This window comes from Pezoporus wallicus, unplaced genomic scaffold (genome assembly GCF_028554395.1).
Source record: "Pezoporus wallicus isolate ANWC-B61680 ecotype Strahan unplaced genomic scaffold, APGP_CSIRO_Pwel_v1 contig_8702, whole genome shotgun sequence".
Taxonomy (NCBI): Eukaryota; Metazoa; Chordata; class Aves; order Psittaciformes; family Psittacidae; genus Pezoporus; species Pezoporus wallicus.
The window spans coordinates 16,547-44,082 of record NW_026636754.1 but is presented as its reverse complement, the minus strand read 5'-3'; the positions used below and the strand labels follow the sequence as shown (position 1 = coordinate 44,082).

The window sequence follows — 27,536 nt, the reverse complement described above, 5'->3', positions numbered from 1 at the left end:
GCGCTGGTCCTGCATAGAGCTGTGCTTGGCTGCAGTGGGATGGGATGGGATGGGATGGGATGGGGTAGGAGCTGGTGGGGATTTGGTTGCAGAGCGTGCTGTGTCTCGATGAGGGAGCCTGGTTGTGGTGCAGGGGCTGCTCTGGATCCTTAGGTGCTGGGTTGGATTCCTCCCAGGCTTTTGTGTGACACCAGCTGAGCTGGTGTGTTAAAGGCACAGGGAGCGGCTGCACTGGGTGCTCCTGTGTGTGTCCCCCTGTGATAAAGCCTTCCGAGGCGAGATAGGTGTATTTTGGGGCTGTCCTGGTGTGCTGTGCCCTGTGAACCTGCAGATCAACAGGCTGCAACACATTTCATACCAGAAGAACATAAAGGCTCAGAAGATTAAGTCCTGTCATAGGAAACAAGGCTTAAAAGGATGTGGAGGAAGACTTTGCTCAGATGTAGGGCTGGTGGGAGCTGTCATGATAACAGCCTGTGCACCAGCACCAGATGGGATTTGCCAATGGCTGGGTGAAGGTCTGCCTCTGACCAACTATGCTGTGTGTGTGTTCTTTCCCCAGGGACTGACACTAGCCCATCCAGTGCCCTGACTCTTGCCCTTGGAGGAAGCCAGTCATGGGGGAAACAGGCAAAGAAGAATATAAAATACAGTCATTTGATGCCGAGACACAGAAGCTGCTGAAAACAGCCCTCAAAGGTCAGCAGGCTTTGTACTTACTCCTCTGCTGCAGTTTGGCATGCACGTGAGGCTGGACCCCTGTAAGGAACACCCAGTGTTCAGTGTAGAAGAGCTGTTCCGCGAACACTGATCATCCCTGACTGGGTCCTGTTGGTGAATCTTCTCCAGGAAGGTCTTTGCTCCCCCCTCTTTTTACCCCCTCTCACCTTCTCCCCAGTGTTTAATGGTGCCGCTGTTCAAACTCAGCTCCTGGTTCTCATCACTGGGATTCTGATTTCGGGGTACCCCCTCTCCTGCCCTAACTCAGCATCTCTGCCCAGGCCTGGCCTCTCATCCCTCTCCAGCACCCTGTTCCTGCTCACTGTCCCTCCATGCTGTGGGGTCATCTCCTGCTCACTGGTCAAAGCCCTGCAGGAGTTTGCCCATCTGGCTCTCACTAACCCAGCTTTGAAGCAGTGCTGGGATTTCACATTCAGATCAACTTGCTTCCAGTATTATCTGCCTTTTCCATCACTTTTCCATCACTTTTCCATCACTTTCCCATCATGATGGCTGTGCCTCCAGCCTGGGAGGACCATGCACCACTGGAGCTGGTGTCTCCAAAGCAGCTGGTGTGTGAGAAGGGGCTGGGACTCTTGATGTGGGAGCAAGCGTGAGGTTTTGCACCCTATAACATGGTTGTACCAGGACCCACACTGACCTTGATTGCTTTCTAGGTACTCCAAAGCAAGCAGGACATGAAGGGTGCTGGCTCCTGACAGTGCTTCTCCTCTTTGCAGACCCCAGCAACGTGGACCTGGAGAAAGTGGCCAATATCATAGTGGACCAGTCCCTCAAAGACTGTGTGTTCAGCAAGGAGGCAGGGCGCATCTGCTACACCATCATCCAGGTGAGAGCTCCTCGTGTCTGGTCCTTGGGCTGGGCCAGGAGAGGCTTTGTCCCAGCCCTGTGCCATGACCCCTCAGCTCCTCTGCTGCTGCCCCTTGCTGTGGCAGCATCCAGATGAGCAGCAGTGAGCACAGGCTGCAGCTTTCCTGCCTCTGGGGGCAGTCACAGGAGGGTATCTGTGTGGTCCTGCATCCCCCAAGGAGCAGCATCCCCCTGCCCCTCTCACACCCCCAGTTCATGCCTCTATCCTGCTTTGTGGGCTCATAGGCAGAGAGCAAACAAGTTGGGCAGAGCATCTTCCGGAGGAGCCTGCTGAACCGGCTGCAGCAGGAGTACAAGGACCGGGAGGAGCTGCGCACCCGCTCACTCCAGGCCTGGATCTGCTACGTCACCTTCATCTGCAACATCTTCGACTACCTGAGGGTGAGGAGCAGGAGCTGAGGCTGCTGCCTGGGGGTGCCAGAGGGGCCTGGGTGTCCAGAGTTGCCAGGGCTGGGGTGGTGGATGGGTGCTGAATGGAGCCCAGGGCTGTGGCTCAGCAGTGGGAGCCAGAGGCGGTTCTCAGCACAAGGATGCTGCTGGAGCTTGTGATACCTACAGGCAAGCAAACAGGCTTGGAGAGGCAGAGCCCTCTCCGGGAACAATCACAAAGTCTGAGCTTCCCCATTTTGTACCTGGTGTTTGAAAGCCCCTGTTTTGCCTGCTCCCAGATGTCCCAGATTGAACTGGTTTAGTCCTGGGTGGACCTGTGGGTGCTGATATAATTACTAGCCCATGTACTGACAGAGCTTGTCTGCAAACCTTTGCTGCAGTGTGTGTGCTTGGAGTAGATGTAAATTTGATGCAAGCAGAGCTGCAGGCAGGAAAACGCTGTTGCAACAAGTGCATTTCCCATGATTACCTGCTTCTATTTAAAAATAGGTGTTTTTCACATCATTTGTTCAGCTTCTCTGGCTCCTGGAGGCTCAAGTGTCTGGTCTCCTACAGGAATCCCACCAGTACAGTTCAGCAGCACGAATGAATGCTGCTCCCTTCTCCTTTGAAGAGCAGCACGGGGACAGCTATATAGAATAGCTGCAGACTCCTCCCTTTCTGCCCCCAAGCTGATGATGGCTTCTGCCTCCTTTCAGGTGAACAACATGCCTATGATGGCTCTGGTGAACCCTGTTTATGACTGTCTGTTCCGGCTGGCACAGCCCGACAGCCTGTGCAAGGAGGAAGAGGTGAGTGCAGGGAAGAGGGATGCTGATGTGCCTGGGTCCTGCTGAGAACCAGCAACAGGCACAGCCTGGGGGGATGCAGGAGGGAGAGCTGCCTCCTGGGATGTGCTGGAAGAAGCGTTTGCAGCCTGGGAGGAGGCAGGATGGAGGTGCTGGTTCTGACTCCCCTGCCCAGGCTGCACGTCCTCCCTTGGAGCAGCTTTCCTCCCCACTGCCAAAATGTCATCACTGTAGATCCAGCAGCAGAGCTGGAAGCAGGGATTGTCTGGTGCTACACAGGTTCAGTCCCATCATGTGAGCAAAACACAGATGATTCCCCCATTCTCACTGAACCAGCTGCTTTTCCAGCATTCCCAATTGGTGGACATCTGGAAAAGCAGCTGCCACACTGGTGTGCTGAGGCATTGCAGCACTGGGAGGTGGTGGCAGGCAGCTGCAGTTGCTCACAGCAACTTTGGGGAAGCAGAACCATCACCTCTTGGAACTCCAGAACAGAGGAAACGGGATGAGTTGGTCCATAAGTGACTGAGGGGAACCTCTACAGATGTGCCAGAGCTCTCCATTCCCTTCATCTCTTCCTCCTGAAGGTGGACTGCTTGGTCCTACAGCTCCACCGCATCGGCGAGCAGCTGGAGAAGATGAACTCCCAGCGGATGGATGAGCTCTTCTCCCTCCTCCGGGATGGTTTCCTCCTGCAGGAGGGGCTTAGCTCCCTGTCCCAGCTCCTGCTGCTGGAGATCATCGAGTTCCGAGCTGCCGACTGGAAGATGACAGATGCTGCCCAGAAGTACTATTACAGCGAAGTGACGGATTAAGCTCTGCAGCAGAGGGGAGATGTCCCCAGCACCTTCACCAGCAAGCTTCATACCAAGTTTGAGTTTCCTTTCACATTAATGTTCTTCTAGCACTTCCTATAAATAGGGCTTCTATTGGGTAGAGCCTCTGGGCACTCTGTCAGGCTGCAACTGGCACTAACCTGACTTTGGAGGTTGGGAGAGGTGGGAAGGGCACATTTAACCCAGGAGCTCTCCCATTGATTTTGGCTGACATTGGGCTGCTGCCAGCAAAGGGCAAGCTTTGAGTTTCTAGCTCAAACCAGCATTTTGTGAGTGTTAAAAGCACAATTTAGGCTGAGGACATTTTGGTTTATCCAAGGGCTGTGGGAAGCAGAGGGGAAATCAATCCCAGCTCAGGTTGTACCCGGTTCTCCGGGACAAGTCACACAAAACACCGTGGCCTCACAAACAGCTCAACCAAGTGCTATTTTTCCCAGGCTCCTTCCAGCACCTGCATGCACACAGCCACGAGTACCTGCCACAGGGCTCTAGTAGCTGGTTCTAGAGAACCCAACTACTCACGTGTAGTTCTTTACTACATGCGCAGGTCCCTGAGCACATGTGGCCAGGCACAGGTTTTGTAAGTTTTATACAACTGTCCTGTTTTATCCAACTTTAGGGAGTTTCAACTCTGGAATGTTTCTTACAATAGAAGAAAAGAAACAAAATAGTCTATTGAAGGATTTTTTCTAATAAAAGTTTTCCACTAACATGCCCTGCTTTCTGTCTGCGCAGCTGCTGGGCTTTACTTAAAGGTTACTCCTGACTTAAGGCTTCAGTACTCATTTTGTCCTCGGGTGTAGGGTGTCACCAAGGCTTTGTACAACCAGGGTTACTGGAAAAAGCAGTCTGAGAGTCAAGCAACAAAGGCTTGGACTCGAGAAAACTTTCCCATACAACTGGTTTTATTTTGCTATTATTCCCATCAAACCTGTGCAGACAATGCTGCTGGTGACCAGAACCAACTCAAAAAGGGCCTTTTATTGCCTTTTGTACCATTCAAAGTGTTGTGGTGTGACAAAAATCCAGCTCTGTTTTTAGCTGTGCAGCCAAAACCATTGCTGATTGCAGGAGCAGAGACTTACAAGTCTTGCAGTAAAGGTAAGTGGAAGATTACTTTGTGCAGCATTGCTTTAAGAAAACATCTTAAGGCTTGTATTTACTGGGAAGTGATGATGAAATAACCAGAGCAGGGGTTGGTTCCTCCTTTGGTTGGATTCCTCCTTTCCCCATCCCAACAAGCACAAAGGAACCTTGTGGGATCAGATGAGCTTTCCCTGGCTTAGTTCAGAAGCTGTCTGGAAGGGATCTTCCTCCTTTCCCTCTTCTTTCTCCCCAGCTGCCCCCAGGCAGGCAGAGCTGGGGCTGGTGGCACCGTGTCCCATGCAGAGTCCCTACCACCAGCGGTAGTGGGCATACGCCCGGTTGGCCTCTGCCATCTTGTGCAGCACGTGCTTCTTCTTGATGACGGGCCCCTCGTTGTTGTAGGCCAGGAGCAGCTCCTGGGAGAGCTTCTCGGGCATCAGCGTCCGGCGGTGCTTGTTCTCCCTGCACTCAGTGATCAACCACTTCATGGCCAGGAAGCGCTTCCGATTGTCCTTCAGAGGGACTGGCACCTGGGGAAGGTGGAACCCGTAACAGTTATCACACTGTGAGGGGGCAGGAACCTGTTCTGCTCCAGCAGTCGCACAGGTCCAGCCCATGCTGCTGTCTGCAGTAAAACCAGCACCTAGCAGCTCATCTGTCCCAATTCACCTCCTGTCCACAGGAACTGGCCACTGCTACCAAATGGATGTTCTGATCAGCCTTGGTACTGCCTTGAAATGGGCTTTGTAAGGACTTCTGGGCTGTTTGGGAGCTGGACCCAGGCTGGTTTGTGCTGCAGAGATGGGAGATGGTCCCTACTCCACTGAATGACAGAGAAATGCCTCCACATCTTATTTCCCCATCAGGTCTCCATGTTGCAGAGCTTGTACTTAGGACAGGTTCTGCTCATTTTCAACCCTCCACTGTATCTAATTGATGTTTTCTGCTACACTGACCTGCCCCAGGGCTTTGGGACCTCTACCCAAGCAATGTGGTGCTGCACAGAGAATGAGACCCATAGTCCTGCAATGCCAATTCGTTTGCTGCCTGTCACTGATCTCTTGTCTTCTTGGACAACATTTGCTGCATCCTCCTTATCAGAGAAGCAGAAACCATTGCTGACAGGGAACTGCCGTGCTCACAGGCTGGGGGCCTGATTTTGGACAAAGCTCTAGGTGCTGTTTTAATCCAGACTGCAAAGCATCCCTCTTTCCAAGGGAAGGAAAGCTTGAGCTGAAGGGGTGGAAACCAGTTCATCTGCTTCCCTAACTCTCTCCCATCCAGATGTGCTCCCAGGCCCCCCCTCACCTGGTAGGTTTTGCCTCCTTTCGTGATGTTGCTGAGCCCAATGATGGGCTGGCAGTTTTTCAGAGCCTGGTGGAAAATGACATAAGGGTTGCATTCAATTGTCTCCTTCTCATCTTCTGGAGCTTTGTGGTACTTCTCCAGCTGCTTTCTCTTAATGGCCTCTAGAGTCTTGGGATAAAGACAAGAGACAGAGCAGATGGATTATCCCACTCCATAAAGGTTCATCACTTTTACAAGCACCCCATTTTCACTTGAGCAACTGGGGAACATTTGGGCACCGTGTGTCCTTGTTTCAAGGGCTTTCAAGGATGGAATGGACCAGATGGGACCATCAGCTAATACCAGTTACTGTAGGTCAGAGCAGGGGTCAAAGCTGTGACACATCTGTGAGATTTCATTGGCAAATTATACAGAAAATAAGGCACGAAAGAGCTGGAAGGAAGATCATTTGAGAAAATTATGCTTTTAAAAGTATTCTCTGAGTTTACGCAGTACATAAGGTCCAAGGGCTACTGAAGAGTGGAAAGAGAATGTTCTCCATTAGGCTCCCACCACCTGGGCTGTGAGCTGAATGAGGCTGAAGCTTGTACAAAATGCCTTATCAGGTAAATAACAGTGAGAACAGAGTGCAGGGACCACAGGGATAACCTGAGTTCTGATAATTCCTTATTCCAGGGAGCTTGACATTACAGCCTTCCATTTTGTATTGGTTTAACCTAATAGAAGAAATATGAGTTCTCACCTGAGACATGAGGCTTCTGGCCAGCACTTTATTTCCACCCTTCATCATCATATTGGTGAATTTACTGCAAACACAAAGCCAAAGGTGAACCGATTTCCATCACCCACAGAAACAAGCCCCACCCCTTTTGTGCCATTCCTGTCGTTAAGTCTGGGTGCTGCTGGATCTGCTGTGATTATCTCTAATCACTGCCAGTCACTGGCTTTGTGGGGAAAAGATTAACTTGGAATAAAGGGATTGCGCTGTGACAGAAGGCAAGGGCAGCACAGCAAATAAAGGCACAGCTCCACAGGTATTGTGGCTCCACAGGAGATGGTGCCTTCTCTGACCTGATCATAGGGTCGCTGAACACAGAGCTGGAGAGACTGGGGGGTGCAGCTTTGATGGGCTGAACAGCCTTACGCTCCAGTTTCTCCTTCTCCTCCTCAGTGAGCTCCTCTGGACGTTTCCGGTACAATTCCTTGTTCACCTCTGGCTCTATGTAACTGGGGTTGTAGCGGCTCCATCTCACCTGCGTCAGCCTGCGAGGAGCAAGAGAAAGAGGGCTGTAAACAGGCACATGCAGTATGTCACGACGGGGATGCGGGCAGGGGTGAGCACGCCTCAGATGGACACACTGCACTTGGGAGACATCTCCACCTTCCTCTCCATCGCTGCATTTCTACTGCAAGGCACACTGCAGGCCAGGCTGGATGTGGTTCTGGACAACCTGGTCTAGTGAAGATTTCCCTGCCCATGGCAAGGGTTGGAACTGGACGATCTTGAGGTCTTTTCCAACCCCAACCATTCTTGGATTCCATAAACCAGTAGTTTTGCTGCAGGCCACGCCAAAGGGACGGGTGGGATCCCAAGTCCCAGGCACAGCACAGGGCCCCTGCCCGACCCTGACCCTCCCTGAGGGCCCGGCCTGTGTGTGTCTCGAACAAACACCGCTCTGTGCCCCTGGCAGTGGGGCGAGTACCTTACACCGTGACTCCATTCATTATCCGCCTCGGGACGCGCATTTGGTTGCGTTTCGGAGCGGAGCAACCGCGGTACCGAGACCCCGACACAGCGGCTGCCCCGAGCCCTGCCGGCAGCCCAAAGCACCGCAACCCGTGTGCGACCAGGCCCGGGGACCACCCCATCGCACAGCCCCGGCCCCGCTTACCGCGGCAGCCACGCCCGTAGCCGCCCGCCCAGGCCCGTCGCCATGGGCGCCGCCATCTTCCCTTAGGGGCGGAGCCAAGCGCAGCGTGAGGGGGCGGTCCTTAGGTTGGCCACGCCCCCTCCCCACCGTCGGGTCTCGCGCGGCCGGGGCGGAGCCTGGGGCCGGGCCGGCAACATGGCGGAGGCGGAAGGGGAGAGCCTGGAGTCGTGGCTCAGTGAGTACCCGCGGAGCCCCCGCCTCAGCGCCGCTCCCTCAGCACCGGGGTCCCCGTTCCCCTCAGCCCCGGCTCCCCCTCAGCCCCGGCTCCTGCACCCGGGCCCTTCTCACCGCCGCCCTACCTCTCCCCCCTCAGCCCCGCGCCCACCTCAGCCCCGGGCCCTTTCCCATCGCCTCAGCGAGCCGGGAGGCCCCTCGCAGGCCGTGGCCGTACAGAGGAGGCCGAGGGTGGTCAGAGCACCCAGGGGCCGGTCCTCCGGAGCAGAGACCTCCGCTAGCGCGGGGTGAAGCGGCTGAGGCCTCGCCTCCTGCCGGGGTCGCGGCCACCGATCGCCCGCTCTGGTGTCCTGTGCCCCAGGTGCCACAGAGGCGCGGGGCTGTGGTGGTTGTGGGGGTGTAGCTGTGGTTTGGGTCCGTTAATCGATGTGCTGCCTGGGACGTGCGAGCGATGGGCAGGTTTGGAGCTCACCTCGCTCTGCTGGGGGGTATTTTGACCGTGAGGGTTCGTATGTGTGTGCTCCCCTCTCCTGGGTTTTGGTTAGGGAAGCGCGCAGCGTTAGTGCTGTTGTGAGGCTGAGAGCGGTAGGGATTTACCTAGTGAATTGTATTGCTGTGTTACACAACCATGATTGTCAAGCAGATGGGTTTTGCTTGGTGCCTAGCTGCAGTTTCAGGGCAGGAGTTCTGGGTGTCTGTTCCATATACATTGGCGTATTTAAAACCCCTTTGTCAAGCTAAGGTATATTTCATCACATCAGGCACAGGTTAAACCCCAAAACATGGCCTTTTCATCCCCAGCCCTTGCTGAGTATCTCCTCATTGAGTGTCTGCGAGCCGGGTGGCTGTGGGGCTGTTGGCTGTACACAACCTGGTGCTGCAGGATCACAACCCAGTGCAGGCAGATCGGGAGGTGATTTTTGAATGAATCAGTCGTAACAGTGATGGTTTTCCCTATATTCCATGCACAGGGGCTGCTGCTGCCCCTGGGAGGCTGTCCTGGTCATCGCCAGCTCGTTGTATGAAATGTCTTCTTACTGTAATTGCTGTTTGGTTGCAGCAGTGAGTGGAGTTCTGAAGTAGCTGGAGAGTAGGCAAACAGCAGATGGTCATTAAATATCATAGAGTATAAAGCCTCTTACCCTTTCGGAGTTCTCTTCCCATAAACAAGGTTAATTCATGTTCTTTCTTGGTATTTTTATATGAAACTCCAGCACGTAGCCAGTATCCTCATCTGTCACAGGAGTTACTGGTGAAATGACATTTTCAGGCCTTATTTCTCATTTTAGATAAATGCCTTCTGGCCCATCACCATTTTTGCTCCTCCTCTGAACTCCCACAGTTTGTCAATATCTCTTATTGTAGCCAGTGAGACACATGAAGAAACACCCACATCCCATCCTTTTAATCTTCCTCTGAGGAGCACTGACTCACTGAGTTCAGTTTGTGTGTGAAAATATCCCTAGTAGGGATGCTATTTTAGGTTGTGTCGCCTGGAAAGCTTCCTGCCTGTTTGTTTTGTGGGCTTGTTTTGCAATTGTGGATGTTAAGAGAGAACTTCTCCCTCTTTGGCCGAGCAGTAGGATGTTGTGCACAGGAGAACACATGCTGATGGGTAGCGTTACAAAAGCCTTACTCACTGTAAGTAGTGCAGTGAGCCTGCCTGCAGAGGTGTACATGTTTTTCAAGGCTTGAGTGTTGCACTCTCATTTCAGAGGATGCTTTTATGCCAGGTCACTGCCACAGTGATTTGTGCTGGTGTGATTCTGTTGCTCCTCCCATCATAGAGGAGCACAAAGCATTTAGTGTATGTGAATTACTGGAGTCGTGCAGCCCGGTGCAGAGGCTGTGCAGCTTCTACCAGGCCTCCTGAGGGGTTTATTCTTGTAACCATCACAAAGCTGGGCTGTGTCCGCTGCTAACCTTGAGGGTGAGCACCTGCTGTGCCCTTCCTAAAGGGAAGGGCTGGAATTGCTCTGGAATTCCAACTTCCCAGGCACAGAAGGTGGAAAATTTCCTCCTGCCAATGATTTTTCCTCTGTACCTTCCATGCTGCCCTGTCTGTCATCAGGTGGAGTCATAGACCCATGAAGTAACATCATCCTCGTGTCCTAATGCTGCAGCAAGATCTGCACTTGAGCCAGTGATGATCTAGCATCTTCATGTTTCCTGCCTCGTCTCAGGCAGCTGGGATGAAAGAAGGTGATTCCTGCTGTTCTCTCCCTGCCAGCAGCCTCTTCTGCTGCACTGAGCTGAAATAGAAGAGGTTAGGAAGTAATGGCAGTTGTACAAACACAGCTGGATCCTTTGATTTTAGCACTGCCTTTACTGCATCCAGAAGGAAGCTGTCTGTGTCTCACTCATGTCAGGCTTAGGCAGTGCCTCTCTATATGATAGATGCAGGTGGATAAAGTATTGTGACTGTCTTCAGTTCTTTTTCCCTTGTATTGTCATGGATCAGCATTCTCCTCCTGGGGATACAAACAAAATTGGGCTGTTAAACTTGACAGGCTTGGGCTAGGGATTCCCAATTCATGTACCAGGCCTGACCTGGGGGAAGCCCTTTTTGGGGATGGTTTTTGTCTCATTTCAGAAGTAAACCTCGGAAAATACGATCATTCGTTACCAGTCAGTTAATGGTCTGTGCTTCTCTGCCTTCCAACAGTTGATTCTCTGTACAGAAAAGAGAAAAGAAGCACCTTTGTTTCATATCTAATGATGCATCTGAACATTGCCTCGTTGTGTTCCAGGGTCTATCAGAGCAGCTGAGACATGGATGGCTCTGGTGCTTAGGTCAAGTATGAAGCAACTTTATGTGTCCAGGGATTTAATATTCCAGAGTACAAAACTCTCCTTCCTGAAGTGAATCCTTTCATGTAAGTGTTGAAGTATATTTATAAGGCACTGCAGAGGAGCTCCCTGCCCCTATCTTAAGAGTTCTGCATAAAAACATAGGACTTTTAAGTTGTGCCTTGATAGACATGGTGCAGCTTCATGTAGGGATGTCCTGCAAAGAGAAATTTAGCTTGCTTGGGATGCTGTGTTCATATGGCTGCACTCAGATGGTAATAAGGATCTGTACCCACCATTGTGTTGTGTCATGCAGACGCATCAATCTCCAGAGCCAGGGCAGGATTCCTGATCAAGCTTACTAACTTATGATCTAGGGGTTCACACTGAGATTTTATGAGTATTAGAAATAGGGAGTTGCTTCATGTGGGACATAGCTTCCCTTCAGTAACCTCCTTCTGAGACTTTGCTATCTCTCTGTGAGAGCTTCTGGCGCAAGAACTCAGATGAGTCTGAACTCAGTTTGAGTGTGAACTAATCCAGTGTCATTCCAGTCTTTGGAGATGTTTGGAACAGCTTTAAAATGAATGCTTGGAACATGGCACCATTGGTTACATGTTCCTGTTTGTACCGCAGCTTTTTCCTGCTTTCAGGATGTGCAGCCAACAAAGAGTTCATGTGCTTGAGTGTCCTTATTTGTTTGTGCTCTTCCTGTAGTTATTAAATCCATTCCATTAACTCCAGCCAAGAGCTGTGCTTTTTCATCTTCAGAGCAGCAGAGGTGCTTTGGAGCACTGAGCTGTGCGTGATGCCATTTGACGTGCATGGAAAGGCTTCACATTGTTCTAGGCCCGTGGTTTCCTGATGCTTCCAGGGTGCTGAGCAGTTGTGTGTGGTAACCAGGTTGAAGTGTCCCATATGTTTTGAACAGTTGCTTGGCTCTGCAGCAGCTGTGCTTTGAACTGAGCCTCTCTTGAATCTCTTGAGTTCAAAAATCAGCTTTGTAGCTTCACTTGTACGACAGGATGGGATCCTCCAGCTTGTCCTCTCTGCCTGCTGCCTTCTGCTTCTTCAGGGTCCCATGTAAGTCAACAGCAGGCACAGGGATTCACCTCTGTGGAGTGTTTTCCAGATGAAAACTATGGAATAACTTACAGAATTGCTTTACAACTATTCCCTTTGAGGAGGAAGAAAATACAAGCAAACCTTGTAGGATTGCCACAGTAGGAGGACTGAGGTGTGCTGTGAAAGTGGGGTTATTCTGTTTGGCAGCTGGTTTTATCTGCCTGTGGAAAGGTAAAAGGATGTGTTTTAATGATGATAAACAATGACACTTTGTAATGTAGCATGTGTGGAGTTCATTATTCTTCCCTCTATGATGAAAGTAGAGGGATGTGTTCCCTGCCCTTCATCCTCTGCTCTATACTGTCTAGCTAAGCAATACTTTCTTTTCTACATCTCTTCTCATTGTATTGAAATTTTTATGAAGGCTCCTTAAATGCCAGCCCCGAGGTGTATAGCATTGTTTCTTCCCTTACAGGAAAGAAAAATCATCATGTCTGCTCATCTTAAGTGGAAAATTAGGTTAAAGCAGGAATTTTGTCTCCTGTAAATCCAGTGCTCCATCAGGGTGAAGTAGAATACGTGGATAAGATGCATTCATAACAAAAAAGCTGCTGATAGCATCACTATTCTGCAATCAGCACAGTAAGTGAGGTCCTGGTACCCAGGGGAGGATCCTTCAGGAGCCTGAAATAACCCAGTCAGTAAAGCATCGATCTCTCAGTCTGAGCATGCAGGGTTTGAATTGCTGATCAAGCCCACGCTGGAGTGTTCATTACTTGCAAGAACAGCTCAATGTATAATAATGAATTTCACTTCATAATTCCCAGAAGGAATGCTAAGGCATCTAACAAATCAACTGGCACTCTTAATACTTAATGCTAAATGCCTGTATTAAACATCTGATGTTCCAGCTCTTCCACTAAACTTCCAGGGAATACGCCAATAATTTCCCATGTAGAGAGTGTGAGGGTTTAGCTTTTAAGTTTAATGTTAGAGCCAAACAGAAGGAGCATTCAGGCAGAGGGAAGCTCTGTGAGCTCACGTGTTTTATCTTGTGCTCTCATTTAGAGTATGGAAACAATATGTTTATAAGTACCTGAGATTTGGCACCTGGCTTTTTGGGAAGCAGCGATTCCTGATGGATATTTGGATGTTTCAGCTTGAACACACCCTTTTCTCTGAACAGACAGACCCTGTGTGAACCTCTTCCTCCTTTATAGTTGCCAAAAGATGTCAAATGTTTTTGTCTAGGAAGTGCATGACCTTTTCTACTGTTTCTTTTGCTTGCTTGGTAATATATTCTCTTTCCCTTGCCAAAGATAAAGCCACTAACCCATCTAACAGGCAAGAAGACTGGGAATACATCATCGGATTCTGTGACCAGATCAACAAAGAACTTGAAGGGTGGGTGTCCAAGAGTGCTCTAGGCCTCATAAATTAATATTCACAGCTTTAAGTATATCACTTGATCGTCAGACTTTCATGTTGTCTTTTATATATGCTGATTTCACAAGGAGGGTGTGGCTATAAAAGAAACAAGATGCTGTGAAGTGTGGTTTCTCTTCTGGGATGCATGGCTTATACACAGGCTGAGCACTAGGAGAATGGGAATTCTGAATCTGCCCCTAATTCTGCAGCTGCAGATTCTCATCTGGCTGAAGTTCCTCTGGTTGCCAGGCTGTGAAGTGGGGTTATAACTGTTATTAGTGCCTGATGGGCCTCACACCCTTAAAAACATTACTAGGCTTAACTGAGGAAACCTCTTGGGCCACAGCATTCCTGGGAGTTAAGGGAGAAGAGTTTTCTTTTGGAAAGATGAAGCTAATGCACAAGAAATGAAGGGATTTCCTGGGCTGGGAACTGGACTGGGAGTTGTTTGGCCCCTCCCAAGGAGGAATCTGGAGTGGCTGGCTCAGACTAAGGAGCCCTTGCTCCCTTTCCTATGTGCAAACGCCCAGCCTTACAAAGATGCCTCCTGTTAGCCTTTGTACAGTGGGGGAAAGAGACAAAGTGCTACTTTCCTTTAGTTATGTGAAAGACAGCTCATTTAAACAGCAAAATCTGTGAAAGTCTGAAACATCCTTCACTGCGTTTACCCGTTCTGTTTGTAATGGGGATCTGCTTTGTTTCAGGCCACAGATAGCTGTGAGGCTCCTGGCTCATAAAATCCAGTCGCCGCAGGAATGGGAGGCAGTTCAAGCCTTGACAGTAGGTAGTCCTTACCCCTCCTCTTCAATCCACTTATATATCAGTTCGTGTCATCTGTGCAGGGTATAAGGGGTGCATAGTGTGTCAGTGGGGTCAGTTCTGGGGCTGAAGGCCCTGATTCCCTTCTGCTGGGAGTGGGAGCACAGGGACCTCACTGGAGTGTCCACGTTGCTCATTGCAATGGAGCAGTCAGAAACAACTCTGGTTTAGTTTTAGCTGCTTCTGTTTGTTATCTTTGGGCAAGATTTGTGTTCATTGTTAGGAGATCTAATGGTGAGATAACTTAAACATATATATACATGGCTGAGGATGGGAGACCTGCCTGCCTTGGTGTGTCACCTCTAAAGAGCTGAGCTTCGTGTATTGCAGAGCAGGAATACGTGTCTCACTGACATGGGTCTTCAAGTTCCTCTATAAGCACAACACAGCTACATGGTTACTGTAGGGTTTTGTGTTCATTTCAGCCCTGTTTTTCTTCTTTGAATGCAGGTGCTAGAAGCTTGTATGAAGAACTGTGGGAGGAGATTTCATAATGAAGTAGGGAAGTTTCGCTTCTTAAACGAGTTGATAAAAGTCGTGTCTCCAAAGGTTAGTCCCTGAGCTACATGGCTGCATTTGCTTCTTGTTTAGCCTTTTGCAGGCAGCATCCAAAATGTTTGCAGTGCTCTGGCTGGCTCATTGCATTTATTAGCCTATACTCAAGAGCATTTAGCTAAGGTTTTTTGGTTGGCTTATGTTCTGCTTACTGTTCTTCTCAGTAAGTTGTACTTATTTACCATCAATCTCTGTTTTTAAAAACCAAACCAAACTCCAGCATCAGTGGAAGAGAGGCGTGATGCAGAGGTTAAAACAAGACGCTTGGCAGCACACCAGAGTTCTAGTCCTCACTCTGCTGCTGACTTGGTGTGTGAAGAGGGCCTGGCTAAGTCCCTCAACATTCATGTGGCGATAACTAGACAGGGGCACCCCATGGCATGATTGATGCAGCCAAGTATTCCCACATTCTCTGGGGACAAGGAAGGGGGTGGATATCTGTATTGCTGTAATTTTTAAATAGTAAAATCCTGAAAGCCACAGAACATTTGCTTTTTCCTTTGCTAAAGGTAATCACAAAGCTTCTCTTCACTATTACTTCAAATATATTAGAGGAGCAATTCTTCCTCTTAATAAGATGTATCTTAGATAATCGTGGCACTTGGGTTACACACCTTTTAATGTACATCACTCAACTTCCATTCTGTGGGTTTGGGCTTTATTTGAAAAAAAAAGAGAAATAAAGAACATGGAGAATTTACATCTTTTTTACACGTTTAGTACCTGGGAGACCGAGTCTCAGAGAAAGTGAAGACCAAAGTCATTGAGTTGCTGTACAGCTGGACAGTGGCACTGCCAGAAGAATCCAAAATCAAGGATGCCTACTACATGCTAAAGCGACAAGGTAGGAAGTTGGCTGCTAATTCATGCATCCCCTGCAGCCTGGGCTTTAAGGAGGAGTGTCACATATGACATGGTCTAGGGTGAGGTGTCCCTGCCCATGGCAGGGTTGTTGCAACTGGATGATCTTAATGTCCTTTCCAACCCAAACCATTCTGTGATTCTATATAGTTCTTTTAACTGGATCACTTTACAATTGTACCTGTAGATCAGCTGATAACACATTTCCTGTGTAGGCACGGTGAAAAAAGCTCAGCTGAGAAGATGTGGCTTCAACACAAGGAAAACTGATTCCAGGAAAGCTCTTGAGGCTGAGCATGAATCTAAGGATGTGACAATGGAGCAAACAGGGACTTAGCTCCTCCCCCAGCCATGGTTAGGAGCCTGCTCATCACCCCATTTTGCACTGCTGCTCTCCTGCTCAGCTCGTACAAACAGATGTCTTGCCCTTGAGTCTGTACAAAGCTGGATTGTTGGGGACTGGACTTAGTGCTTCAGTAGCTAAAGAAAAAGAAGGAAAGACAAACAGTGGAGAGCTATTGATTATACTGAGCTATTAGAGGAGCAATATAGACATGGCAACACGTTTGTGGGGGTTTGGCCTTTCTTTCTCAAAGAAAACTGTGTTTCTCCAGCTAGCATGCTCAGTGACACTGATCCTGTATTGCTCACTGGGGCAGTGTGCTGGGATCAGTGGACAGATTGACTATGTATGGCTTTGATAGCAGCCTGTGGGTAAGTGGGTGCACTGCCTGGGGTGACTGCTTGTGAAACCCACATGGGTTCCCTTTCCTCTTTCAGGGATCGTTATGTTTGATCCTGTGATTCCTGCAGACCGAACCCTGATTCCTTCTCCACCGCCTCGTCCCAAAAACCCTGTGTTTGATGATGAGGAGAAATCCAAGGTACAGTGAAGCCTTAGTTCATAATCACTAATGAAAAGTGATTAGTCAGTGCATATTTAGAATAAGGAAAGATACTAAATTCAGCTTTTGGTTTTGGGGTGGTGGTGTAGACTTGCGCAGAACTCATTGCTTTGTCCACCTGCCTACCCTGAAGTTCAGGTGAAAGCCTTCTCTGTCACCATTATGAGGTTATTCCTGGTTAAAGCACCATCCTGCTGTAGTACTAAAGGCAGAGACCATTCAACACTTAGGACCAAAACTGATATATGGGAGGAATAATGATCTTGTGTCTAAAGTCTGTGAGATTTCACAGCAAATGTCCTGTGTAGAAGCAAGAATACAGCAACTCACATAAAATAACAAAGTATAAATGACTCCTCCTGAAGTCACTGTAACTACAGCAGTTAAGCTGTGTGGTAGCGGGCTGTATCTCTTTTCCTCTGAATTGTTCTCTTAGATTCCTTTCTCTGCTTCCCTTTGTCAAAGGGTCTGTATTTGTTTCCTGAATGTCCTCTTCTTGTCTTACAGCTTCTAGCCAAGCTCCTGAAAAGCAAAAACCCAGATGATTTACAAGAGGCCAACAAACTTATCAAATCCATGGTAAAAGAGGTAAGAAATTCCTGTAGGATTGGTCCCAGTTAGCAGTCTGCTTTCCAGGTTTCCAGCAATTCAAACTGGTGGAGAGCTTTAGGATCATGTGAATGGTAGAACCTGCCTTCCTCAGGCTCCAGGAGCATTGTGTTAGTACATCCCATAGTTAACTTGTAGGCACTGGATGAAACTGACCACCAGTGACATCCAGCCTTTTATTCTTCTTAAAACTTCTGACAGTGCTAACTTGCTTCTAGTCCCTGTGGTACCAGAATAAAGGGTTCTGTGTGATATGAATGCGTTGTGATTTTGACTCTAGCTCGCAACTGGGAGTTGGTTTCTCTGGTAGAGGATGGGGCAAGAAGGGGCAAGGGTTGAATACCCCTTGTTGCAATTACACTCCCATCACTCGAGATGGTATTTCATGGCAGGCTTTGGTGGAACATCGCAGTACCCCCCCTGGATACTGAGGATTGAGTCATTTGGAGTGTGTCTTCTCACAAGCAGGCTTCATGGGAACACCTTCCTGTTTGTAGAGCTCTGATGCACCCAGCCCAGGCAGTCATTAGAAACTGGAGGCCAGGAAATGACTCACTGGGATTCTGTCAAAAAGAGAGGATAGCTTCTAGACTGAAGAGGATGTGTAGGTTATTGAAGTGTTTCCATTCAAGCTCCTCTTGGCCCCAGGGCAGACTCTCCTGCATTTGTAGATGGAATCTCAAATCCATAGGTGGACATTTTTGACCAGAGAGTTCTTGTTGCTCCTAGTAAATGTTTTGCTTCAAACTCATCTTTTCCATCAAGTGACCCAAAAAAATCAATCTTCTGGAAAGGTCAGAAAGGAACTTTTCTATTTTTAGTGGTAGAATTATACATCAAAGTCTATTTAGTGAGACTGTTTGGAAAAGGTAATAAAATAAGCAAAGCTTCATGTGAATGGAGAGATGGTTGGTTTGTTTCTAGTTTAAAGAGACATTATTTGACACAGGTTATACCTGCTGTTGTAACACCATGGACCTCTACAGGGAACTTCACTATGTCTGTGTTTTACTCCCTGAAGGATGAGGCTCGGATTCAGAAGGTGACAAAGCGCATGCACACGCTGGAGGAAGTGAATAACAACGTGAAGCTGCTAAATGAGATGCTGGTTCATTACAGCAAAGAGGAATCATCGGAGGCCGATAGGGAGCTCATGAAGGTGGGTCTGAGCTGCTCCTGGAGTCAGCCCTTTTCTTCTGACAGACTTGAGGTTTGCAAAGAATTACAAAGAGCACAGTAAACCAGAGGGCAGTGGTGAGAAACAAGAGCAGGAAATAGCAGGAAAGGAAAGAACTGTTTTTAAAGCCTTTCAGCAAAGGACTCCGTGCGTAATAGTTTGGGTTTGCACATGCTTGAAGTAACGTGCAGCTGTGCTCCGAGGATGCAATGTGGCAGAATCAAGAAGCTGCACTTTGTAATTCTTGCTGCTGTTGGGACACAGTGATTGCAGATCAGATCTGTCCCTTACGGCACTGTGGATGGATAAACTAAAAGCAGAAAATACATCCTTCCCTTCAAAGGAAGAATTTTAGTTGGTGGTAGAAGGTTGGGAGACCATCAGAAATGTAAAAATGAAACACGCTGCCAAGGATGGTTGGACAGGCCCAGGGCCTTGAAGGGCTGTGCTTTTTAAAAGTTAAAGTGCCTCATTTTAACAGGCTTCTGAAACAGGGGTAAGAAGCTTAAGACACTGGTTTGTTTCTGTGAAACACTTCATTCTTCCCACCTTTCTTCTGTGCAGTTGCAGACTCAGTAGTGGTTACAGCACAATTGAAGCAGAATAGTTGAAGTACAATTCTGCTCTTCCTGTGGCTGTTAGGGACTAACTGTAGTGCATGGGGTGAACATCTCTTTGGGAGTAGAGCTGGCCGTAAGTGCTGGTGTGAGGGAGGGCTGGGTGATGTTGTGTTGAAATGCAGGCTCTGTTTAGATTCCCAGGCTAAGGTAATGCTTCACAGCCCTGTTAATAGGGCAGGGACAAGGATCTTGGTTGTCCAGCCACACTGGCACAGGGAGATTGGTTCCTCTGTTCTGGGCTTTCCAGTGTGCCTGGGGAGGTATTCTGTGCTGCCTGGTATTGCTGCTGATGGCTGATGAAACCCTTTGTGCTGCTCTCTCCTCCTAGGAGCTCTGTGAAAGGTGTGAAACCAAAAGAAGGACATTATTCAAGCTGGCCAGTGAGACAGAGGATAATGACAGCAGTTTGGGTGAGCTGAGTGCCACTTCTCCTTTGCTAGTTGCTTTTGTGACCTGTGACTGTGCAAGGGCTCAGCAGCTGCTGGAAAGACACCTCCTCACTGTGATGCACTTTGCTTTGAACAAGCAGATAAAAGCCTCTTTATCCTTATCATTTCAATTCAGGCAAGGACTTGACAGTAGAGTTGATGGTTGGGGAGGCTGGGGGTGCTAATGGGGGAGAGCTGCTGCTTTGGAAGGGGAAGGGAGTTGCTGTGGGGGACAAAGCTTTGGACTCAATTTTATATTGTTACTGTAATGTGCCTGCACCTAGGAAAGTCAGGGTATTGTGTGGAGAAGCAAGAGTAATGGAGCTCCTTGCCAGATAATCACGGGTTATTTTCTTGCTGGTTATTCAGTTGGTGCTCTCAGTGGGAGCAGTGTGACTGAGGTCCTGGAGGTTGTTTCTCTCTCACATGTAGGGGATATTCTGCAGGCCAGTGACAATCTATCCCGTGTGATCAATTCCTATAAGAAAATCATAGAGGGGCAGGTGCTCAATGGTGAAGTGGATCTCCCTGGGATGTCTGTAGTGGAAGGTGAGTTCCTGGGAAGCCAACTGTTGCAGGCTTGTATCCTGAATCCTAAGGCTTTTGGACAGGGTTTCCTATTGTGCTAAAGTAGAAAACTGCTGGTTCTTGTGGCCAACAGTTTGTTCAATCAGAGGGGGACAAGACAGCTCCTAAGCAGTGGATAAACAGTTCTGGATATGAACAACAGTGCTGCAGCTTTGCATTTTCCATTGCTCATTCCATATTATTGAAACCTTTGATAACAGCAGCAGCAGCAAACCTGCACCTGAACGGCTTGTGTGGCTGGAAGTTTCTGTTCATTTTCCTCTCCACATTTGTCCTTAATGGTGACATGCAAGGTGAAGATGATTTTATCAAAGGACAAGGTGGGAGCCAGGCCACAGGTGCTGTTCCTGGCTTTGCCAGCAATTCCATTTGTGAATTTTGGCCAGTTGCCCATTGACACTTCAGCTTCACCACTGAAAGCTCTGCATGTGTGCAGCCGAATTACCTTTGGGGAGTCAGTTAAACTGGATGGAGAGCAGCAGAGGAATGCATAATGCTGCCTGACAGCATCTCATGGACACAAGACTCTCCTCAATAGAAAGATCCAAGAGAGTATGAGTTTTCCTCAGCTCTTGGTAGCCCTGTTTGTTGTAATTCTTTAGCATCTCCCAGAGCCTCATCTGAGCTCAAAAGGCTTTGAAACCATTACAAATTAAACTACAAGAAGCACTGAGGTTGGAGCTGGTGCTGATTTTCATATAGAAGCTTCCAAGTATCTTGGTTGATTTAAGTAGCTTCTGGACAGCAGATGGTGAGGTAGAAAGCATGTGGGCTCTCTGTGTTACAAAGAGATAAAATGAGGATCTGTGTTATCTAAACCATCTCTCTGATCATTTCTTCTGTACGTTGGCTTTGCTCTGAGCCTTTTGCCTTCTCTCCTAGTAGTGCTCTTCTCCTGTCTGCTGCAGGGAGTAACTCCACCAGTAACCTCAACACCCTCATTGACCTGGCTGGACTGGATGTCAGCAGCACCCCACAACCTCCACTGCCAGCCAGCACCCTGACACCAGCCCCCCCAGCCGAAATCCCCATCCTCCCACCTCCTCCCCAGGCATCTGCACCCCTGAGGAGCAGCTCCTCTGGCCAAGTGGAAGCTGCACCCGCTCAACAGAGCAGCAACTCCCTGTCCTTGCTGGATGAGGAGCTGCTGTGCTTAGGTAAGACACTGAAGGGCCCGCAAAAGGGCTACTTGATCCGTGCCTGACAAAGACTGCTTTCTTCCCTCTGCATGAGTGAGGGCTGGCTGTGTGTGGCGTGCCAAAAGGGAGCATGAGATGCCTTTGGTTTCTAGAGACGTCCAGGGCGCATTCCCTTGCATCATCCCTGGTATAAGGCCAGGTCATTGAGTCAGGACTAAAAACTCTGATCTTCCCAGGCTCGGCTGCATGTGAAGCAACTTAAGTGTAATTGCAGTTGGTCCCTGTAGGTGCTTGGACATGCAGTTTGGTACAGATTTCACGCCTGTACCAAAGAGTGCTAAAGAACAAGGTGCCTTAGAGGGGTTATGTGTAGGAGCCTGCAGAACACCTGCCTGTGGAGCCCAGATAGGAATAGCAGAAGACACTGCAGATCAGGGTTAGAAACGCACAGGGGGTGGCTGTCAGCTACTGGTGCTGTTAGTCTGTTTCTCATCATAGACTTGCAGCCCATTTCAGCCTTTCCTCAGGTTCTTGGGCTGTGGCAGAGCTGAATCGAGTGGTTTGATGGTACTGAAACAGTTACCAAGGGGTGACACCTCACTCATGTCCTCCTCCTCCAGTCACCTACTTACAGTTTTCCTTTCAGGCCTGAATGACCCTGCCCCTGCAGCAGCAAAAGAGACCTCAGAAAACAACCAGTGGAGCATGTTTGAGGTACAAAGGAGGGTCTGGGGCAAAGGGGAGGGATTATCATTGTGGGAGATCTCGGAACTCACTGTGTCACCTTGAGAAGCATCAGAACAAGCACACAGGCAGAGGGGCAGCTTTTCCTGAGGGGAAGTCTGGCTTAGCCCTAAAATCTGGGATAGCTGTGTGTTAAACAGAGTAGATATCCCTGAACCTGGCTTTCTCAGTTCCCCATCTGTCCCCCATGATGTTAGCACTTCCTTTGCTTAAATTACAGATCAGATGTAGCCCTGACATAGGCCACAGACTTTGCTGCTTGCCACCCAGCACCTGTGTTTGCGGTAAATCTATCTCCCTCTGTAACACCTCCACAGCAGGGGGTAGCAGCGAGTTAGAGCATCTCCTTGTCCTCTCTTTCAGAATGACCAGCTGGACCTGGATTTCTTTAACCCGAAGATGGTGACTGTTGCTTGCAACCCTGCAGGGAACCCTCTTCTCCATCACACATCCCAGACCACGTGTGGAACGTCAGTGACGCTGCCCTCTGCTTTCACAGCCTCTCAGGCTGCTCCCAGCATCCCAGCACCGAACTCGGCACCGTTTGTATTCCCGGCTGGACCAGCTGCCCCTGTGGGGCCTCCTAAGACTGTTCCAGCTGCTCCTGGGTACTTCAGCTCATCTGTGGGGAGCAGTATGTCCCATAAGATGGATGCACTGGGACAACTCCTTGAAGAAGCCAAAGGGTAACCAAAAGTCCTGGACTTTGCTTTGTCTCTGCACTTGGAAAGCCAAGGTTGCTGCAGGTTCAGAGGCAGACTCTGAACTCTCTGTTCGGGTAGAAATGTGTGATTGGGATTTGTCTTCTCAGAGGGTTTCAGTTTACAGACTGATAGGAGGGTCCCACCTCTGGGAAGGAAGGGCAGGCACCACTAGGGAGAGCACAGCACCCGTGCTCTGTCCTGATACAAATGAGTGCGGTGTGAGGTGCAGAGGCTTTGCCCTTCTTAGCCTTGCCAGCCTTTGCTATGGTGGGACTCTGCTTCCTTCTCGACTTACACAAGTGATGCTTGACCCTACCACCATGGCTTCCCTTGTAGCTCTCCTCCTTACATGGGACTGGACTGAGTGACAGACTGCAGTCTGGCTTCAGGCCACTGCTGTGTCCTTGAGATCTGCTGTTACCTCTGGGTTTGTGGTGAAATTCCTGCTTCACTTCCAGCTCCATTTCCCATGTTTTCCTGTCTCTCTTGCAGGACTGCCACCCAAGGCATGGTGACACCCTCAGTGTTCCCTGGGGCTGCTTTGCCAACCACTGTCACCTCTGCCCCATTGATAGCGCCTGCAGGGCTGCCAGCCACTGCCCCTGCGGGCCCTCCAGTTCCCTTCCCAAGCAGCTGCCCTGCTGGCTCAGGAAGCCCTCTCTTCCAGCCAGCATCATTCCAGCAGCAAGGCAGTCCCGTGAAAGCACCTGAGATTTCCTTGGCCAATGTCCACGTTCCCTTGGAATCCATCAAACCCAGTGAGTATTTTGGGATTTTCACCTTTCTGTGAACATTCCTGAAAAGCAAAGTTTCTTCCCAAAGCTCAATGAAGTAGAGAAAGGCTGAGGTGTCCCAGCTGAACACTCAGAGTGCCTGATGCTGCTACAGGTCACATCCTGCACAGTAAACCTGCATTCCTGTCCCCTTCCTCCCTGTGGCAGGCAGTGCCCTCCCAGTGACAGCCTACGACAAGAACGGCTTCCGGATCCTCTTCCACTTTGCCCGGGAATGCCCACCGGGAAGGTCGGATGTGCTGGTGGTGGTGGTCTCCATGCTGAACACGGCACCGCTCCCTGTGAAGAACATCGTGCTCCAGGCTGCTGTGCCAAAGGTAGGGATGGGGCCAAACCCACAACAACGTGAAACTGCTTTTGGGAAGGCCTGGATGTGAACTTGGGAGTTGGGGCAGCCTGGTTCTCCTTTCTATAGGCTGTGCTCTGCCTGTTCCCAGAACACACAGGTGGTTGTCAGAGGCAGAAAACACTGAGAAGGATAAGTCAAGCACTGCAGGCAGTGTTCTGTTTTAGTTGCTGTCTAGGATCAATCCAGCTGTGTGTGTTCATGGAAGCGGCTCAGACAGACGGTTGCGTGGATAGAGCCACCCTTCAGGTCTTCAGGACCAGTTTTTAAGACATCCTCAATCTGCAGTGTGTTCCGTTCTGGTCTTAGGTTTTAGGCACCTGGATAATTTGGGATGGGCAGCTTTGTGTTTTGGAAACTGGCTCAATCTCAGCTGTGACCTGCTGCTGTCAGGAAGGTGCTCACATTAAAAGCTCTGGCGAAGAGCACGCAGATGAAGGTGCTGTTGGTGTTCACCTGACCAATGCTTTTACTCCGGGCTGACTTCTCAGCACCTGTTCCAGTCATGCAGGAACATGTTCCTGTCACGTAGGGGTGGCTCTTGTTTCCTCAGCCTCACGCGTGGATTGATTCCCTTCAGTCTGATGTGTGCTGTTACCTCCCCAGCCTGTGCAAGCATCTCTCACTGTCCCCACAGCAGGAGATAATCCCTGAGGTTCCTCTTTCTTTTTCACTTGCAGTCCATGAAAGTGAAGCTCCAGCCGCCCTCTGGCACGGAGCTGTCTCCATTCAATCCCATCCAGCCGCCTGCTGCCATCACCCAAGTGATGCTCCTGGCAAACCCTGCGAAGGTGAGCGGGGCAGTGGGGTTTATCCTGTTGGGTTTGATGTAAGCTGGATTCTGGGGGGATGGGGGGGGTGTTGGACTGAACATCTGGGCAGATGCAGCTGTTTGTAACCTGCCCTCCAGAGGTGGTTACTGCATAACGCTGGTGTCTGAATTCAGGGCTGGAGGGAGGCTCTTCCCCAGCAGACTGTGTCAGTGAGGAGAGCCTCAAGAAGGACCTTTCTCTCAGCAAAAGCAATACAGACATACAAGGCTCAGCTTTAAGAGGTGGCAGTTGGAGCTGTACAAGGACTTTGACTCCCTTGTGCACTGGAAGTGTCTGGCTTTGGTGGTGCTGGTGCTGTAGGTGTACTTTTGCCGTGTTGGGGCTGTAGCCTGATGGACCTGAACCACCAGACAGATGCCAGATCTGTTCCCTTGTTCTGTGGGGATGTCCCTGTGACCAGTGAAACAACGTGGTCAGCACTTCCTTTTCTGCTGACGGTGCTGGGAGCACCTGAGCAGCTGCTTCTCCTTGCTCTGGTGACTCATTTAAGTAGCCCACTCCCTGAAGCTCAGAGCTGTGTGCAGGGTTAGCACAGATGTACTCATCTGCATGGTGCTACTTGAGAACTAAAGCAAAAGGGTCCTTAAAGAACCAGCTGAAAGCTTTGAGGATAAATGTCAGAGGGGTTTGGTGGGAAGATGAACAACACTGTGGGGTGCAGGGTGATCCCCTCGCTGAAGGACTGGCTCCATCTCCTGCTTGCTGTCTCACTCGGAGGTTTGCAGAGCAGGAATTACTTCCATCTTCCTCCACATGATGAGGAATTTAATCTGGAAAGTGCTGAACGATTCCAGCAGCATTCCTCAGGCTCAGTGGTGCTGGCCACGTGTGTGCAAACAGGTCATTCCTGCTGCTCCATGATAAGCAATAAAGCTTTTATGGCATAAAAACTGTAAGGGAAATAGGTGAAGAGCTGTACTTCATGGGCTTCAGCAAGGCCCTCTTCCCCCCGCTGTGTGCTGCAGCACTCTGATGCTCTCCATAGAGCTGTAACGGTGTGTTTGCTCAGGAGCTGTTCTCATGTTGCTCTTGGGTTTTGTCTCACCTGCAGGAGAAAGTGAGGCTCAGATACAGACTGACCTTCACGCTGGGAGACCAGCCCAGCACAGAGGTGGGCGAAGTGGATCAGTTTCCCCCCGTAGAGCAGTGGGGGAACCTATGACCTTGGGCCACTGCCAGAGACTGTGACAGGACCAGGAGAGGCTCCGCAGGACTGGAATGGCTGTGGCGCGGCGAGGGACACGCGTGCTATCCACTGGTGATGCTCAGCTTTGTTTACATGTCCTGACCACTCTGCTTGTAGCTTTAGTCCAGAATGTTTTGCCCCACGTTGGAGGGGTCCTGGAACATTGATGCCAAGCATGGACTGAAGTGGCAGCTGGTAGCAGGCAGTGCTGGCTGCTTTCATCCTGACCTCGGGGTGAGTCTGGTTCTCCCTTCCACTCCATTAAACTTGAAGCTATTGTATGAGCTGTCAGCAGAGCGGGATTTAGTTGGCTCGTTCCTGTACTGCTGTCCAGAGATACCACAGGCTGGTGGGGTGATGATGCCGGGAGCTTCCTCAGTGCAGAGCCCTTACACACGCCCTCCCTCGGACTCTCACCTCCTCAGTGCCACATGGACCCGCTGCACATGTGGAGCAATAACGCTGGATCCGTGAGGGAATGCTGATTTTTTACACTGGAATGGCATTTAAATCCCTTCCTCCCCCTCTGCTGCTTCACTCCCAACAGCCAACATAAGCAGCCCCTCGCTCTGTGCTGTGTGCTGCTGCTCTGTCTTTAGTTGGTCTGTCTTTGATTTGCTGCCTCCCTTCTGTATCACTCGGGGCAGCTGAGGTTTGGATGCAGGTGGTTACATTGGTTCATGCCTTCATCGCATTCCCTAATGTGGGAGAAGAGGAACTGTGTAGTGAGGAGGTAAACAGGGCTGGGATGGAGGGCTCGGTGTTGGTGGAGGACAGAACCCAGCGTGCAGGAATGTCTTTACAATCACTACAATCAGGTGCAGCGACTGAATCCAGGGATCAGGAGATGCCTCTCGTGTCCCCTCGTGCGGGCAGTATTATTATTGTAGTTGAATACTGTGTTTTATTGAGCTGAGTACAATGACATACAAGATGTAAATAATAGAGCTATAGGATATCTAAATAGGAACAAGCAGGCAGTGAATGGAAGGAAGCTCCTCTGGGCTGGGACAGTGCATGTGTGGGGTTTGATGCCCTGTTAATGTATTAAGTAAGTGGCCAAGTGCAATTGTCTCTGCAAGTGGAAGCAGTTTTGCTGGACGTTGGTGTTGTGTGCTAACGGGGCAGAATCAGAGTCACAGAATGGTGTGGGTTGGAAGGGACCTTAAAGCTCATTCAGTTCCAACCCCCTGCCATGGGCAGTGACACCTTCCACTAGAGCAGGTAGAAAAGCCAACCCCTTCCACTACAGAAGCAAGATTTAAGTCACAAAGATGCGATTCCAGCAGTCCCTTCCTCTTCCATGTCCAGTGTCCAGCAGTGCCCCAGTGAGCTTTGAGACTGGTTCAGAGTAAAGGGGTTTTTAACGTGCACAGGTAGGGCAGGTCCTTGCACTCTGCTCAGTGCCGCCAGGCAGCGGCTCTTACCAGGGCAGGGTGGGAGCTGTCAGCTGAAGCAATGGAGGAGACCCCTGCCTGAGACAGGAGAACTGGAGGAGAAGGGGCTGCTGTAAACCCCATGGCTGCACGTGCAGCTGCATTTCCTTTCCTTTACTGTGCTGTAAAGTAAAATCATTGGAGGGGAAAAACTCGGTGGATTTGAAAGTCTGAGGGCCCTGATCAGGGGAGGCACCAGTTGGGAGAAACCCCTGAAGGATGGATCAAAGCTCAGCCAAGGAACTTGCTGTAAATGCCTGGGCGGAAGCTCGGGTTGTTGGATGCCTAAAGAGCAGTTTTAACCCGATGGACTGGGCTAGGGGACAAGGAGAGAATTCTTTGTGCCTCAGCCAGCACTTTAGACACAGCAGGCACAGGGTGGTGC

At 49.8% G+C, this 27,536-nt stretch overlaps 3 protein-coding genes across 10 annotated transcripts; 2 read left to right on the top strand and 1 right to left on the bottom strand.

Annotated features, from left to right (window-relative positions):
* Positions 1–450: 450 nt before the first annotated feature.
* Positions 451–4,337, top strand: MIF4GD (MIF4G domain containing). 2 transcript variants are annotated; one of them, XM_057401385.1, is made up of 5 exons: positions 451–699; positions 1,461–1,570; positions 1,837–1,992; positions 2,700–2,792; positions 3,398–4,337. In XM_057401385.1, the coding sequence occupies exons 1-5, from the start codon at positions 618–620 to the stop codon at positions 3,602–3,604; spliced, it is 648 nt and encodes a 215-aa protein (XP_057257368.1). In that variant the 5' UTR covers positions 451–617; the 3' UTR covers positions 3,605–4,337. The 2 variants fall into 2 exon arrangements, with proteins under 2 accessions (XP_057257368.1, XP_057257367.1); XM_057401384.1 differs by having other exon boundaries at positions 454–699; positions 3,377–4,337.
* Positions 4,338–4,847: 510 nt separating this feature from the next.
* Positions 4,848–7,990, bottom strand: MRPS7 (mitochondrial ribosomal protein S7). 2 transcript variants are annotated; one of them, XM_057401382.1, is made up of 5 exons: positions 7,912–7,990; positions 7,091–7,282; positions 6,762–6,825; positions 6,020–6,187; positions 4,848–5,241 (listed from the first exon to the last, which is right to left on the bottom strand). In XM_057401382.1, the coding sequence occupies exons 1-5, from the start codon at positions 7,965–7,967 to the stop codon at positions 5,020–5,022; spliced, it is 702 nt and encodes a 233-aa protein (XP_057257365.1). In that variant the 5' UTR covers positions 7,968–7,990; the 3' UTR covers positions 4,848–5,019. The 2 variants fall into 2 exon arrangements, with proteins under 2 accessions (XP_057257365.1, XP_057257366.1); XM_057401383.1 differs by lacking the exon at positions 7,912–7,990 and adding an exon at positions 7,384–7,427.
* A 44-nt stretch (positions 7,991–8,034) lies between these two features.
* On the top strand, positions 8,035–25,954 carry GGA3 (golgi associated, gamma adaptin ear containing, ARF binding protein 3). Of its 6 annotated transcripts, none has more exons than XM_057401370.1 (17): positions 8,035–8,125; positions 13,299–13,383; positions 14,112–14,187; positions 14,677–14,775; positions 15,502–15,625; positions 16,423–16,526; positions 17,055–17,135; positions 18,178–18,315; positions 19,282–19,363; positions 19,814–19,930; positions 20,878–21,126; positions 21,755–21,822; positions 22,216–22,538; positions 23,049–23,314; positions 23,498–23,667; positions 24,377–24,487; positions 25,581–25,954. In XM_057401370.1, exons 1-17 carry the CDS (start codon positions 8,086–8,088, stop codon positions 25,689–25,691), a joined length of 2,244 nt encoding a protein of 747 aa, XP_057257353.1. In that variant the 5' UTR covers positions 8,035–8,085; the 3' UTR covers positions 25,692–25,954. The 6 variants fall into 6 exon arrangements, with proteins under 6 accessions (XP_057257353.1, XP_057257354.1, XP_057257356.1 ...); XM_057401374.1 differs by lacking the exon at positions 8,035–8,125 and adding an exon at positions 12,192–12,210 and having other exon boundaries at positions 25,581–25,953; XM_057401371.1 differs by lacking the exon at positions 13,299–13,383 and having other exon boundaries at positions 8,053–8,125; positions 25,581–25,953.
* Positions 25,955–27,536: the final 1,582 nt, after the last annotated feature.

What these genes read in the sequence shown, in the direction of transcription:
- MIF4GD (XM_057401384.1), top strand. Translation starts at nt 618, where the DNA reads ATGGGGGAAACAGGCAAAGAAGAATATAAAATACAGTCATTTGATGCC. An exon ending in GCTGAAAACAGCCCTCAAAG is followed by an intron (nt 700 to 1,460) that starts GTCAGCAGGCTT and finishes TCCTCTTTGCAG; the next exon opens with ACCCCAGCAACGTGGACCTG. An exon ending in TCTGCTACACCATCATCCAG is followed by an intron (nt 1,571 to 1,836) that starts GTGAGAGCTCCT and finishes GTGGGCTCATAG; the next exon opens with GCAGAGAGCAAACAAGTTGG.
- MRPS7 (XM_057401382.1), bottom strand. Translation starts at nt 7,967, where the DNA reads ATGGCGGCGCCCATGGCGACGGGCCTGGGCGGGCGGCTACGGGCGTGG. An exon ending in CCAGAAGCCTCATGTCTCAG is followed by an intron (nt 6,188 to 6,761) that starts GTGAGAACTCAT and finishes CTTTATCCCAAG; the next exon opens with ACTCTAGAGGCCATTAAGAG. An exon ending in AAGGAGGCAAAACCTACCAG is followed by an intron (nt 5,242 to 6,019) that starts GTGAGGGGGGGC and finishes CACCTTCCCCAG; the next exon opens with GTGCCAGTCCCTCTGAAGGA.
- GGA3 (XM_057401369.1), top strand. Translation starts at nt 13,217, where the DNA reads ATGTTTTTGTCTAGGAAGTGCATGACCTTTTCTACTGTTTCTTTTGCT. An exon ending in CCGATAGGGAGCTCATGAAG is followed by an intron (nt 18,316 to 19,281) that starts GTGGGTCTGAGC and finishes CTCTCCTCCTAG; the next exon opens with GAGCTCTGTGAAAGGTGTGA. An exon ending in TGGGATGTCTGTAGTGGAAG is followed by an intron (nt 19,931 to 20,877) that starts GTGAGTTCCTGG and finishes TGTCTGCTGCAG; the next exon opens with GGAGTAACTCCACCAGTAAC.